At 43.6% G+C, this 14,458-nt stretch overlaps 2 protein-coding genes across 2 annotated transcripts; both read left to right on the top strand.

Annotated features, from left to right (window-relative positions):
- The first annotated feature begins 1,729 nt into the window (after positions 1–1,729).
- On the top strand, positions 1,730–2,480 carry LOC123131408 (zinc finger A20 and AN1 domain-containing stress-associated protein 12-like). Its single transcript, XM_044551092.1, has one exon. It carries the CDS (start codon positions 1,809–1,811, stop codon positions 2,298–2,300), a length of 492 nt encoding a protein of 163 aa, XP_044407027.1. The 5' UTR covers positions 1,730–1,808; the 3' UTR covers positions 2,301–2,480.
- Positions 2,481–4,470: 1,990 nt separating this feature from the next.
- LOC123129825 (uncharacterized) lies at positions 4,471–7,345 on the top strand. The gene is made up of 5 exons (XM_044549834.1): positions 4,471–4,636; positions 5,840–5,962; positions 6,254–6,558; positions 6,638–6,710; positions 6,810–7,345. The coding sequence occupies exons 1-5, from the start codon at positions 4,486–4,488 to the stop codon at positions 7,343–7,345; spliced, it is 1,188 nt and encodes a 395-aa protein (XP_044405769.1). The 5' UTR covers positions 4,471–4,485.
- The last annotated feature ends 7,113 nt before the right edge of the window (positions 7,346–14,458 follow it).

A 14,458-nucleotide genomic window follows, 5' to 3' on the forward strand; every position in this document is an offset into this window, starting at 1 on the left:
AGAATAACCCTAAGTTGGTGATGCTTAAACTGAAAACTGCCCTTGATGCACATAATGTAGTGTGCTAATGTTTCATCGACTGTTTTTGTCGTTTTCCTTTACCGGCCCATAACAATACCCCATTTCATACATGCCATGAATAAATGCATGATCACTTGCCCATTTCTTTGTACGGATTAAATCTATAAGCAAGCCGTGTTGAAATAGAATACATGTGGAATCTTGAACTGCACTTTTGTAGGCTAAGAGCATCATTGTTTGGGTCGTAACTACAAATTCTCAAAACGTAGACAATTTTTTGTAAATTAAGAGTGTGGTATTTTTTTCTCCCGTTGCAACGCACGGGCCTTTTTGCTAGTAATAGCTTATGTCACTATTTATGAAAAAAATTGTTCTTGTATTGTTGACGATTTTTAAGCAACATGTAAAGAAAACATATTAGCATATACAAATAATGTTCCATAAATGATTTGTTCGACTTGCCTAGCTGGTTGCCAATTTAATTCTACCAAATAGTCACGTCATTTTATAAAACTTTGTCGGTACTTATAAGATTCAGTTACCTTAATGTTTTGTTGTGCTTGTCATTTTAATTCTACCTAGTTACCGTATTGTCTAATAAAGCTTGTCAGTATTTATAAGAATCGAGTTGACACAATATTTTGCTATGCTTGTCATTTTAATTCCATCTAGTTGTCGTGTTTTCTCATAAAGCCTGTCCATTATTGTACAATCTAGTTGTCATGGTGTTTTGTTGTACTTATCTTAATTCTATCCAGTTGCCATGTTGGTTAATAAAACTGGGTGATTGTTTTAAAAACTAGTTATCGTTGTGTTTTTTTTTTGTGCTTATATGTTCAATTATACTCAGTTGTCTCCTAAAGCTTGTCAGTCGTTGTACAAACTAGCTGTCGCATTATTTTGCTGCGCTTGCCATTTAAGTCCTACCTGGCCAGTTATTTCATAAAAAATGTCAGTGGTTGTAAAAACCAGTTGCCAGGGTATTTTGTCGTCACTTGTCTAGTTGGTTGCCGGTTTAATTTTACCAAATTGCCATGTTATTTTTCCATAAAACCATACTGTATGTCCCTTTATACTACATAAATAGCATCTTTATCTTGCTCACATGTGTTACTAATACAGGTTGTACATAAAATTTTTCCAGAGATTATATGAATTCAGAGATAAAGAAAAAGAGTAGCGTTGCTGCCTCAAAACTTGTGGTGTATGGACACTGTAGTTGATTTACGCACGCTACAATATGTAACTGTTTTTTTTTTGTGTGTGTGTATGTGTGAACCAACCCGGGGTTGACTGGTTAGAGGTCGGTGGTATCCTCAGCCTACCAGGATTCAAATCCTGGTGATCACATTTATCCTGTATTTATTTTAGAATTTCTGACGCTTAATTTCTTGGAGGATCTCATAGAAGTAGGATGTGTATATGTGCGTTCATATGATTGAGTGTATGCGCGTATATATGAGGCTTGCATCCGTATTATGTTAAAAAATATATGTAGATTTTACAAAGATGTATAGAATCTTTATATCTCATGGCAATGAACGGACACGTTCAAAACTGAACACCGTAGTATGGTGTGGACCGACCAGGGTTGGAAATCGGTCTCCGTGTCCGAATTCGCCTGTGAAACGCTGTTGTGGTCACCCGGCGTAGCGGGACCTCTTAAAAGCCCACGGGATGACGACCTCGGGGCCTCGTCAAGAGAGAAGCCACGCACGAGGACGAAGAGCAACCGAACGACAAGCGATCGATCGCGTCCTTTTCGATCAGAAGATCAGAGCTGATAGATGGCGCACGGGCAGGAGTCGTCGCCGACGCAGGCCGCCGGCGCCGGCACCGCAGTGCTGTGCGCGAACGGCTGCGGGTTCTACGGGAACGCGGCGACCGAGAACATGTGCTCCAAGTGCTACCGCGACCACCTCAAGGCCACCGACATGGTTGCCCCCGCCGTCGAGGGGAAGACGATGGTCAAGGCCGACGACGCGGCCAACCTCGCCTTCAACCTCAAGACGTCGCTGAGCCTGCAGGATCACTCTGCAGCTGCCGCCGCCGAGGTGCCGACCGCCGAAGCGCCGGCGAAGAAGCCGACCAGGTGCATGGCGTGCAAGAAGAAGGTGGGGCTGCTGGGGTTCGCCTGCAGGTGCGGTGGCACCTTCTGCTCGCTGCACCGCTACGTGGACGGGCATGCGTGCGACTTCGACTACAAGAAGGCCGGCCGTGAGAAGATCGTGCAGCAGAACCCTCTCGTCGTGGCACCCAAGATCCAGAACAAGATTTGAAGGCACAAGGAGTTCAAAAACTTGTAAAGCGTTTTTTTTTTCTGGGGACATGTACATAGTTACTACCTCTCCTCGTTAGATCTTTCACGTATGCTCTATCTTTTTAAGTTGAAGAGAGCCGATGTTGATTTTTCTTGTTAATTATTTGTAGTCATCTATTCATACAGATTGGTGTAAATACGTACCATCGTGTTATTCAATCGTTCTTGTCCGATGGTACAATGGTGAACCCGGCGAGTTTGGAGGCAACTCGGCGACTAGGGTTTGTATCTAGTCCTAAGCTTGATGATGATGTTTACCATATAGAACTTGGATCCGCTGTGCAGACCTCTCCTCCCTTTATGTAGGGCTAGCGAGATGGTGTGAACTCTCAGAAAGGGTTCATCAAGGTTACACCTGACTCTTTTTTGAGCACCAAGTTGGCTCGCCGTCACCGACAGGCCTTCCAATGCTTAAGAGAGATATCTGCAGGATATCTTCTGGGATCTCTTAAAACCCAGGACTTATAGTTGAAATAATCTGCTACTAGAAGGTGGAGGTGCGGCGGCACGCCGCACCTGTCATGAAGCCCATGTTTGTGGCTGCGTTGTTTTTCTTATAGTAGAAGAAAAGAGGGCATTGCGTAAGTAAGCTAGCAGTCCGTATGTGCAAGCCAATTTAACTTAGATAAATGGGAATGTATAAGCTAACAGTCCGTATGTGCAGGCCTTGTTCGGTTACGCCCAGCCCAGCGAGGTTTCGGGTTCAATCCACGCGGGTCCGCAGGGATTACCCCCACCGGGGAATAAACCCGGCCCATCCAGTTTTTCTCGTTCGGTTAAGCCCCGCGTTGTATTTCCTCGGCCCAAACCTCTCCAAACCCACGCGGAAAACATCATCCATTAGCACCCCGTGGAAGGAATCCCCGAGCGAGGCGCTCGTCTCATCTCTCCCGAGCGACAGAAGCGGCGGCAAGGAGGCGGCGGGGACGAGCGGACGACGGCGGCGCAACCTACCCGGAGGAGGAGGGTGCCCTCCTGCTTCGACGACCTGCCACGAAGCCCGCCGGAACCCTAGCCTCTGATTGTCCCATCTCCCCCGCCGCCCCCTTGCCGCGGGCCCGCGGCCAAAACCCTAGCTCCGGAGAAGTGGTTGCTGCAGGCGAGGAGATCTCTGGTTAGTTCTCTCTCTCCCTCCCCCCCCTCCCTCCCACCGCCTCTCTCTCTAGCAGCACTGATTTGCCCCCTCCATGAAAACCTAGACAAATATTGATCTGTCTTCCCGAATGTGGTCGTCAAGGTCAAGACTTTTCTTGGGGTTTCCTAGGAACTAGCATCAATTGTTATTTCATGATTTGTCTTCCCGAATGTGGTCGTCAAGATCTGTCTTCCCCTTGTTAGTAATTTGTACTGGAGTCAGCAGTACAATTTTGTGTTAGTAAATGGAGTCAGCAGTACGATTTGGTGTTAGTAATTTGGATTTGTTTTATTTTTCTCGACATAATTATTGTAGTAGTAGTATAATTGTTAGTCTATCTCTTGGTATAAAGAAGGACTATCTAATCTGGAGGAACAACAATGCATGTTGTTTTTGTTGCTGGCTGCTGATAGTACAGTATGATGTTCGTCCCAAAATGTAGTATGTGAACCTAATCTCTGTTAGCAGCAGAGCACATACTTCCAAAGATTTTTTATGTCCGAACAAAAGATACTTCGGGTATGATCATTGGTAGATTATATAATTGTTCTCTTCATGGTGTATGATTATCATCTGTTCTTCATTGGTACACATTGCAGCTGTCCTTTTTTTCTAGTGTTTTCCTTTTTGTTAGATGATGTTCCAATGCCAGATATTTTGATGATGCCAGATATAAGCTAGCTTCGCCGCCTCACAGCTGCAGCAAGACCCTGAATTGGGCAGCATCGTGAAGGACAAGGTAGATTAATCCTCTTGTTTTAATCTTCTCCTTATTCATGTACTGTTGGTTATTATTGTTTGGTCGATAGATCTGTGTTACAAACTGTTTTTTTGGTAAGCTGAGAGCTATGTTAATATCTTACATACTAGACATTGTAGTTGTTGAAGAATTTTAGCTCTTACTACAGTTGTTTTTTTTTTTGGTAAACTGTTTGTTTGTACAACTTGCACTCTTACTGTTTTGGTGTAGTAGTAATAACTAGCCACATTTTTCTTCTTTAGACTTGGAATGGATCCTGAAATGAGGGATCGTGTTAGGAAAAGGGAGGAGGAGGATGACGAAATGATGTTATTTGTTTTCCCTGCACTACATTTGATAGAGACCGATGGAGTTGCTCTTAGGGAGCGGAGGATTCCGCGTCATACATCATCGCTAACAGGCGAGATGTTTGTTAAGGAGTTACTCGAAGGGCACGTCAAAAACTGTCGGGTAGCATTTAGGATGGAGCCGCGTATCTTCAAATCTTTGGCTAATTATCTTCGAAGGGAGAAGTTGGTGAAAGATACCAGAATTAAAGTCGAAGAGAAACTAGCATCATTTCTGTGGATGTTATCCCATAATTCTTCATTTGAAGACCTTCAAGTTCGGTTTGGTCACAACGGGGATACTTTCCATTGGCAAATGAAGAATTTCTTTGACATCATCCCTATTCTCTCCAAGCATTTTTTGAAGCCTCCAAATCCCAGTCAAGTGCATCCGAAGATTCAGTCGGACACGAGATTCTTTCCTTATTTTCAGGTTTTTGCTTCGCCAACTTTGATCCACATCGATAACTTACTCTTCATGTTATAGGTGCTAAGTTATAGTATTTCATTGCAGAACTGCATTGGGGCAATTGATGGGACACATGTTCCCATAACAATTTCAGGAGAAAAAGCCGCACCATTCAGAAATAGGAAAGGGACCCTAAGCCATAATGTTATGGTCGTGTGCGACTTGGACCTGAACTTCACCTTCATTTCTTGTGGCTGGGAGGGATCTGCTACCGATGCTAAAGTTCTCCAGTCAGCACTTAATAGTGGGTTTCATGTACCTCCGGGCAAGTTTTATCTGGTTGATGGTGGTTATGCCAACACACCTTACTTCTTGGCACCGTATCGTGGTGTTCGGTACCATCTGAAGGAGTTTGCACGCGGTCGCCATCGACCCCAAAATCACAGCGAGCTATTCAATCTCCGGCATGCCGTGTTACGAAATCACGTCGAACGGGGATTAGGAATCTTGAAGAAGCGGTTCCCAATCCTAAAAGTGGGCACGCATCATCGAATAGAGAACCAAGTCAAGCTACCAGCAGCGGTGGCAATCTTACATAACATCATCCGATCTAAAAAAGGAGATGAGCGTTGGTTAGATAACCAACCAAACAATATACCTGTCATGAATTTTGTTGATCTTCCTGACGGTGATATTCCTCAAAATCATCAAATCAACCATGAAGGCGACAACCTTAGAGATGCCATTGCTCATCAAATGTGGGCTGATTATCGACATGCATAACTTGTCATTTGTAGTGTAGTAGTAATAAGTATAGTGTAGACGTTTATGTTTTTTTTCTGTTGTTCATGTCATGAATATTGTTCAGAAGTCACTATGATGACTGCTCGAGGGTCACCAAGGTTGAGCCTCCTCAAAAAAGCTGTCGAAAGGGATAGAGCATCACCTCCTACAAGCAGTGTGACAAAGAGGATGAGAGGGTCTCCCAAAGGTAATAAACTAGCCGTGACTTTATTTCTCTTGTCGGGACTTTGGGGTGTTTGTTTCAGAAGTCCTAGGACTTTTTCTAGTCCCAGGGACTAATCAAAAAAGACTCTCCAATAGAGTCTTTTTCTAGTCCCTGTAGAAAAAGTCCCTCCCGTTTGGTTTCTAGGGACTTTTTAGGGACTTTTTCTAGTCTCTGGGACTAAAAAGTCCCTGAAACAAACACCCCCTTTATTTGCTTAAAACCAAAATAGTTAAGATAGAAAAAGGTACATTAACATACAATGTGGAAATGCAGAAGATAGAGCACAGTGGAATGCAAGCCTTGAGAAAGATCTTGTGGACTTGCTTCGTGAGCATGATACACCTGAACATAAGGGTCAAAATGGATGGAGCTCAGAAGCATGGAATACGATAGTGAAGAAATTCCACCAAAAGAATCCTTATGCTAGGTACGAGAAGAAGAAAATCCAAGAAAAGGAAAAAGAGTTGAAAAGAGAATACAAGATGATCAAAGAGATAAGGAAGCAAAGCGGCGTTTCATGGGACGACCGGCAGTGCAGGATTCTAGCGGATCCACCACTTTGGAAAAACATCATCATAGTAAGAATGTCATTGTTATTCCCTAAAAGTTTCATTACTTGTTGCATGCTCTAATATCATTTTCTTGTCAACTATGTAGTCACACCCTAAAGCTGGAAAGTTCAAGACAAAAGCCTTCCCTCTTTTTGAAGCTTTGGGAGAATTGCATGATGGTTAGTTATCAACTTCATTCATATACTCATGTCATTGTTTTATGTTTGTTTACTCTTCTAGTTTGAAATCTTATATTTGATTGTCACTTTAACTTGTAGGCCAAACTGCAAAAGGGACATATAACTTCACCTCTATCGAGTCATCACATTGCTCAACCCAATTAGATCTCGAGAATCTTGGAGGAGCTAGCAAGAATCAAGGAGAAACATCAGTTGATGGTGAGAATCTTGGAGGAGAAAGGGTGCAGATTGATGAAGATGTTGAGGAGGTTTACGTGCAAGAAAACATTGATGTGGAGCCCGAGCAAACTCAACCAAATTTGGCTACTGCACCCTCAAGAAATGGAGAAGAGAAAGAACCAAAGAGAAGGAGGGGGGCGAATGGTGATGTGGCTGCAATGATGGAGAAGTACTTGGACATAAGGACGAAGCAGGTGGAGGATGAGAGGAATAAGCCAAAGGTCGTGGATGAGTACTCTATCAAAAACTGCATTGATCTGCTGAAAACAATGGAGATCACACTTGAAGAAGAAGTCAAGGCTTTCCGAGTCTTCAAGATCCCCGAGAACCGAGAGATTTTCGTGAGTGCCAGACCGGAGACTGCTCTTATGTGGCTGAGAGCTGAAATGGAATAACTGAGGTACTCCTCTTTTCAATTAGTGCATGTTACTAAACTCCTTGCTAGCCATTTAGTCCATGTTGTTGTTGCTGCTGCTGCTATAAAGACATTATTTTCTGCTGAAATGGATAGTTGTGTTAAATATATTTATGAAGTTATTTTGCAAACTATTAGACTGACTGGTTATAGGAATACTTGGCTTGAATAATACAACCTTTTTTCAAATGATTGCTTGATGTATCGACACAGGTTGACAAGTGCTTGTGTTGTAGCTAGGCTAGGCTGATTTTCTTGTGGTTGTAGTCCGGATCAGTGTCAAAGCTTGCATCAACGTAACCTCTTACGGTGAGCTCTTTGTCACCTCCATATACGAGAAACATATCCTTAGTCCTTTTCAGGTATTTCAGGATGTTCTTGACCGCTGTCCAGTGATCCACTCCTGGATTACTTTGGTACCTCCCTGCTAAACTTATAGCAAGGCACACATCAGGTCTGGTACACAGCATTGCATACATGATAGAGCCTATGGCTGAAGCATAGGGAACATCTTTCATTTTCTCTCTATCTTCTGCAGTGGTCGGGCATTGAGTCTAACTCAACTTCACACCTTGTAACACAGGCAAGAACCCTTTCTTTGCTTGATCCATCTTGAACTTCTTCAAAATCTTGTCAAGGTATGTGCTTTGTGAAAGTCCAATTAAGCGTCTTGATCTATCTCTATAGATCTTAATGCCCAATATGTAAGCAGCTTCACCGAGGTCTTTCATTGAAAAACTCTTATTCAAGTATCCCTTTATGCTATCCAGAAATTCTACATCATTTCCAATCAGCAATATGTCATCCACATATAATATTAGAAATGCTACAGAGCTCCCACTCACTTTCTTGTAAATACAGGCTTCTCCAAAAGTCTGTATAAAGCCAAATGCTTTGATCACACTATCAAAGCGTTTATTCCAACTCCGAGATGCTTGCACCAGTCGATAAATGGATCGCTGGAGTTTGCACACTTTGTTAGCTCCCTTTGGATCGACAAAACCTTCCGGTTGCATCATATACAACTCTTCTTCGAGAAATCCATTCAGGAATGCAGTTTTGACATCCATCTGCCAAATTTCATAATCATAAAATGCGGCAATTGCTAACATGATTCTGACAGACTTAAGCATCGCTACGGGTGAGAATGTCTCATCATAGTCAACCCCTTGAACTTGTCGAAAACCTTTTGCAACAAGTCGAGCTTTATAGACAGTAACATTACCGTCAGCGTCAGTCTTTTTCTTGAAGATCCATTTATTCTCAATTGCTTGCCGATCATCAGGCAAGTCAACCAAAGTCCATACTTTGTTCTCATACATGGATCCCATCTCAGATTTCATGGCCTCAAGCCACTTTGCGGAATCTGGGCTCACCATCGCTTCTTCATAGTTCGTAGGTTCATCATGATCTAGTAGCATGACTTCCAGAACTGGATTACCGTACCACTCTGGCGCGGATCTTGCTCTGGTTGATCTACGAGGTTCAGTAGTATCTTGTTCTAAAGTTTCATGATCATTATCATCAACTTCCTCACTTATTGGTGTAGGTGTCGCAGAAACAGTTTTCTGTGATGTACTACTTTCTAATAAGGGAGCGGGTACAGTTACCTCATCAAGTTCTACTTTCCTCCCACTCACTTCTTTCGAGAGAAACTCCTTCTCGAGAAAGTTTCCGAATTTAGCAACAAAAGTCTTGCCTTCGGATCTGTGATAGAAGGTGTATCCAATAGTTTCCTTTGGATATCCTATGAAGACACATTTCTCCGATTTGGGTTCGAGCTTATCAGGTTGAAGCTTTTTCACATAAGCATCGCAACCCCAAACTTTAAGAAACGACAACTTTGGTTTCTTGCCAAACCACAGTTCATAAGGCGTCGTCTCAACGGATTTTGATGGTGCCCTATTTAACGTAAATGCGGCCGTCTCTAAAGCGTATCCCCAAAACGATAGCGGTAAATCAGTAAGAGACATCATAGATCGTACCATATCTAGTAAAGTACGATTACGACGTTCGGACACACCATTACGCTGTGGTGTTCCGGGTGGCGTGAGTTGCGAAACTATTCCACAATTTTTCAAATGTACACCAAACTCGTAACTCAAATATTCTCCTCCACGATCAGATCGTAGAAACTTTATTTTCTTGTTACGATGATTTTCAACTTCACTCTGAAATTCCTTGAACTTTTCAAATGTTTCAGACTTGTGTTTCATTAAGTAGATATACCCATATCTGCTTAAATCATCTGTGAAGGTGAGAAAATAACGATATCCGCCACGAGCCTCAATATTCATCGGACCACATACATCGGTATGTATGATTTCCAATAAATCTGTTGCTCTCTCCATAGTACCGGAGAACGGTGTTTTAGTCATTTGCCCATGAGGCACGGTTCGCAAGTACCAAGTGATTCATAATCAAGTGGTTCCAAAAGTCCATCAGTATGGAGTTTCTTCATGCGCTTTATACCGATATGACCTAAACGGCAGTGTCACAAATAAGTTGCACTATCATTATCAACTCTGCATCTTTTGGCTTCTACATTATGAATATGTGTATCACTACTATCGAGATTTAACAAGAATAGACCACTCTTCAAGGGTGCATGACCATAAAAGATATTACTCATATAAATAGAACAAGCATTATTCTCTGATTTAAATGAATAACCGTCTCGCATTAAACAAGATCCAGATATAATGTTCATGCTCAACGCTGGCACCAAATAACAATTATTTAGGTCTAATATTAATCCCGAAGGTAGATGTAGAGGTAGCGTGCCGACCGCGATCACATCGACTTTGGAACCGTTTCCCACGCGCATCGTCACCTCGTCCTTAGCTAATCTTCGCTTAATCCGTAGTCCCTGTTTCGAGTTGCAAATATTAGCAACAGAACCAGTATCAAATACCCAGGTGCTACTGCGAGCATTAGTAAGGTACACATCAATAACATGTATATCACATATACCTTTGTTCACCTTGCCATCCTTCTTATCCGCCAAATACTTGGGGCAGTTCCGCTTCCAGTGACCAGTCTGCTTGCAGTAGAAGCACTCAGTTTCAGGCTTAGGTCCAGATTTGGGTTTCTTCTCCTGAGCAGCAACTTGCTTGCCGTTCTTCTTGAAGTTCCCCTTCTTCTTCCCTTTGCCCTTTTTCTTGAAACTAGTGGTTTTGTTAACCATCAACACTTGATGCTCCTTCTTGATTTCTACCTCCGCAGCTTTCAGCATTGCGAAGAGCTCGGGAATAGTCTTGTTCATCCCTTGCATATTATAGTTCATCACGAAGCTCTTGTAGCTTGGTGGCAGTGATTGGAGAATTCTGTCAATGACACAATCATCTGGAAGATTAACTCCCATCTGAATCAAGTGATTGTTATACCCAGACATTTTGAGTATATGCTCACTGACAGAACTGTTCTCCTCCATCTTGCAGCTATAGAACTTATTGGAGACTTCATATCTCTCAATCCGGGCACTTGCTTGAAATATTAACTTCAACTCCTGGAACATCTCATATGCTCCATGACGTTCAAAATGTCGTTGAAGTCCCGATTCTAAGCCGTAAAGCATGGCACACTGAACTATCGAGTAGTCATCAGCTTTGCTCTGCCAGACATTCAGAACATCTGGTGTTGCTCCAGCAGCAGGCCTGGCACCCAGCGGTGCTTCCAGGACGTAATTCTTCTGTGCAACAATGAGGATAATCCTCAAGTTACGGACCCAGTCCGTGTAATTGCTACCATCATCTTTCAACTTTGCTTTCTCAAGGAACACATTAAAATTCAACGGAACAACAGCACGAGCCATCTATCTACAATCAACATAAACAAGCAAGACACTATCAGGTACTAAGTTCATGATAAATTTAAGTTCAATTAATCATATTACTTAAGAACTCCCACGTAGATAGACATCCCTCTAATCCTCTAAGTGATCACGTGATCCAAATCAACTAAACCATGTCCGATCATCACGTGAGATGGAGTAGTTTCATCGGTGAACATCATTATGTTGATCATATCTACTATATGATTCACGCTCGACCTTTCGGTCTCCATGTTCCGAGGCCATATCTGTATATGCTTGGCTCGTCAAGTATAACCTGAGTATTCCGCGTGTGCAACTGTTTTGCACCCGTTGTATTTGAACGTAGAGCCTATCACACCCGATCATCACGTGGTGTCTCAGCAAGAAGAACTTTCGCAACGGTGCATACTCAGGGAGAACACTTCTTGATAATTTAGTGAGAGATCATCTTATAATGCTACCGTCAATCAAAGCAAGATAAGATGCATAAAAGATAAACATCACATGCAATCAATATAAGTGATATGATATGGCCATCATTATCTTGTGCTTGTGATCTCCATCTCCGAAGCACCGTCATGATCACCATCGTCACCGGCGCGACACCTTGATCTCCATCGTAGCATCGTTGTCGTCTCGCCAATCTTATGCGTCCACGACTATCACTACCGCTTAGCAATAAAGTAAAGCATTACATCGCGATTGCATTGCATACAATAAAGCGACAACCATATGGCTCCTGCCAGTTGCCGATAACTTGGTTACAAAACATGATCATCTCATACAATAAAATCAGCATCATGCCTTGACCATATCACATCACAACATGCCCTGCAAAAACAAGTTAGACGTCCTCTACTTTGTTGTTGCAAGTTTTACGTGGCTGCTACGGGCTTAAGCAAGAACTCATCTCACCTACGCATCAAAACCACAACGATAGTTTGTCAAATAGACTCCGTTTTAACCTTCTCAAGGACCGGGCGTAGCCACAATCGGTTCAACTAAAGTTGGAGAGATAGTCGCCCGCAAGCCATCTATGTGCAAAGCACGTCGAGGGAACCGGTCTCGCGTAAGCGTACGCGTAAGGTTGGTCCGGGTCGTGTCGTCCAACGATACCGCCGAACCAAAGTATGACATGCTGGTATGCAGTATGACTTGTATCGCCCACAACTCACTTGTGTTCTACTCGTGCAAATAACATCAAACCATAAAACCTAGGCTCGGATGCCACTGTTGGGGAACGTAGTAATTTCAAAAAAATTCCTACGCACACGCAAGATCATGGTGATGCATAGCAACGAGGGGGAGAGTCTGATCTACGTACACTTGTAGATCGCAACGGAAGCGTTGACACAACGTAGAGGAAGTAGTCGTACGTCTTCTGCCCGGTCCGACCGATCCAAGCACCATTACTCCGGCACCTCCGAGTTCTTAGCACACGTACAGCTCGATGACGATCCCCGGGCTCCGATCCAGCAAAGCTTCGGGGAGGAGTTCCGTCAGCACGACGGCGTGGTGACGATCTTGATGTTCTACCGACGCAGGGCTTCGCCTAAGCACTGCAACGATATGATCGAGGTGGAATATGGTGGCAGGGGGCACCGCACACGGCTAAGGAACGATCTTAAGGATCAACTTGTGTGTCTTGGGGTGCCCCCTGCCCCCGTATATAAAGGAGCAAGGGGAGGAGGCGGCCGGCCAAGGTGTGGCGCGCCAAGGGGAGTCCTACTCCCACCGGGAGTAGGACTCCTAGTTGGACTAGGAGAGAAGGGGGAGAATAGGAGGAAGAGAGGAAGGAAAGGGGGGGCGCCGGCCCCCTTCCCTTGTCCTATTCGGACTAGGAAGGGGAGGGGCGCGCGGCCACCTCTTGCCTCCTCTCCTCTTCTCCCTTAAGGCCCATGTTGGCCCAATAACCCCCCGGGGGGTTCCGGTAACCCCCCCCCCCCCGGTACTCCGGTAAAATGCCGATTTCACCCGGAACAATTCCGATGTCCAAATATAGGCTTCCAGTATATCAATCTTTATGTCTCGACCATTTCGAGACTCCTCGTCATGTCCGTGATCACATCCGGGACTCCGAACTAACTTCGGTACATCAAAATGCATAAACTCATAATAACTGCCATCGTAACATTAAGCGTGCGGACCCTACGGTTCGAGAACAATGTAGACATGACCGAGACACGTCTCCGGTCAATAACCAATAGCGGGACCTGGATGCCCATATTGGCTCCTACATATTCTACGAAGATATTTATCGGTCAGACCGCATAACAACATACGTTGTTCCCTTTGTCATCGGTATGTTACTTGCCCGGGATTCGATCGTCGATATCCAATACCTAGTTCAATCTCGTTACTGGCAAGTCTCTTTACTCGTTCCGTAATACATCATCTAACAACTAACATATTATTTGCAGTGCTTGCAAGGCTTATGTGATGTGCATTACCGAGAGGGCCCAGAGATACCTCTCCGACAATCGGAGTGACAAATCCTAATCTCGAAATACGCCAACCCAACATCTACCTTTGGAGCCACCTGTAATACTCCTTTATAATCACCCAGTTACGTTGTGACGTTTGGTAGTAAACAAAGTGTTCCTCCGGTAAACGGGAGTTGCATAATCTCATAGTTATAGGAACATGTATAAGTCATGAAGAAAGCAATAGCAACATACTAAACGATCGGGTGCTAAGCTAATGGAATGGGTCATGTCAATCAGATCATTCAACTAATGATGTGACCTCGTTAATCAAATAACAACTCTTTGTTCATGGTTAGGAAACATAACCATCTTTGATTAACGAGCTAGTCAAGTAGAGGCATACTAGTGACACTCTGTTTGTCTATGTATTCACACATGTATTATGTTTCCGGTTAATACAATTCTAGCATGAATAATAAACATTTATCATGATATAAGGAAATAAATAATAACTTTATTATTGCCTCTAGGGCATATTTCCTTCACGAGTGGGCCCAAAGATACCTCTCCGCTTACACGGAGTGACAAATCCCAGTCTCGATTCGTGCCAACCCAACAGACACTTTCGGAGATACCTGTAGTGCACCTTTATAATCACCCAGTTACGTTGTGACGTTTGGCACACCCAAAGCACTCCTACGGTATCCGGGAGTTGCACAATCTCATGGTCTAAGGAAATGATACTTGACATTAGCAAAGCTTTAGCATACGAACTACACGATCTAGTGCTATGATTAGGATTGGGTCTTGTCCATCACATCATTCTCCTAATGATGTGATCCAGTTATCAACG

Source organism: Triticum aestivum, chromosome 6A, assembly GCF_018294505.1.
Source record: "Triticum aestivum cultivar Chinese Spring chromosome 6A, IWGSC CS RefSeq v2.1, whole genome shotgun sequence".
NCBI classification, from domain to species: Eukaryota; Viridiplantae; Streptophyta; class Magnoliopsida; order Poales; family Poaceae; genus Triticum; species Triticum aestivum.

What these genes read in the sequence shown, in the direction of transcription:
- LOC123131408 (XM_044551092.1), top strand. Translation starts at nt 1,809, where the DNA reads ATGGCGCACGGGCAGGAGTCGTCGCCGACGCAGGCCGCCGGCGCCGGC.
- LOC123129825 (XM_044549834.1), top strand. Translation starts at nt 4,486, where the DNA reads ATGGATCCTGAAATGAGGGATCGTGTTAGGAAAAGGGAGGAGGAGGAT. An exon ending in GATGAGAGGGTCTCCCAAAG is followed by an intron (nt 5,963 to 6,253) that starts GTAATAAACTAG and finishes GTGGAAATGCAG; the next exon opens with AAGATAGAGCACAGTGGAAT. An exon ending in TTTGGAAAAACATCATCATA is followed by an intron (nt 6,559 to 6,637) that starts GTAAGAATGTCA and finishes TCAACTATGTAG; the next exon opens with TCACACCCTAAAGCTGGAAA.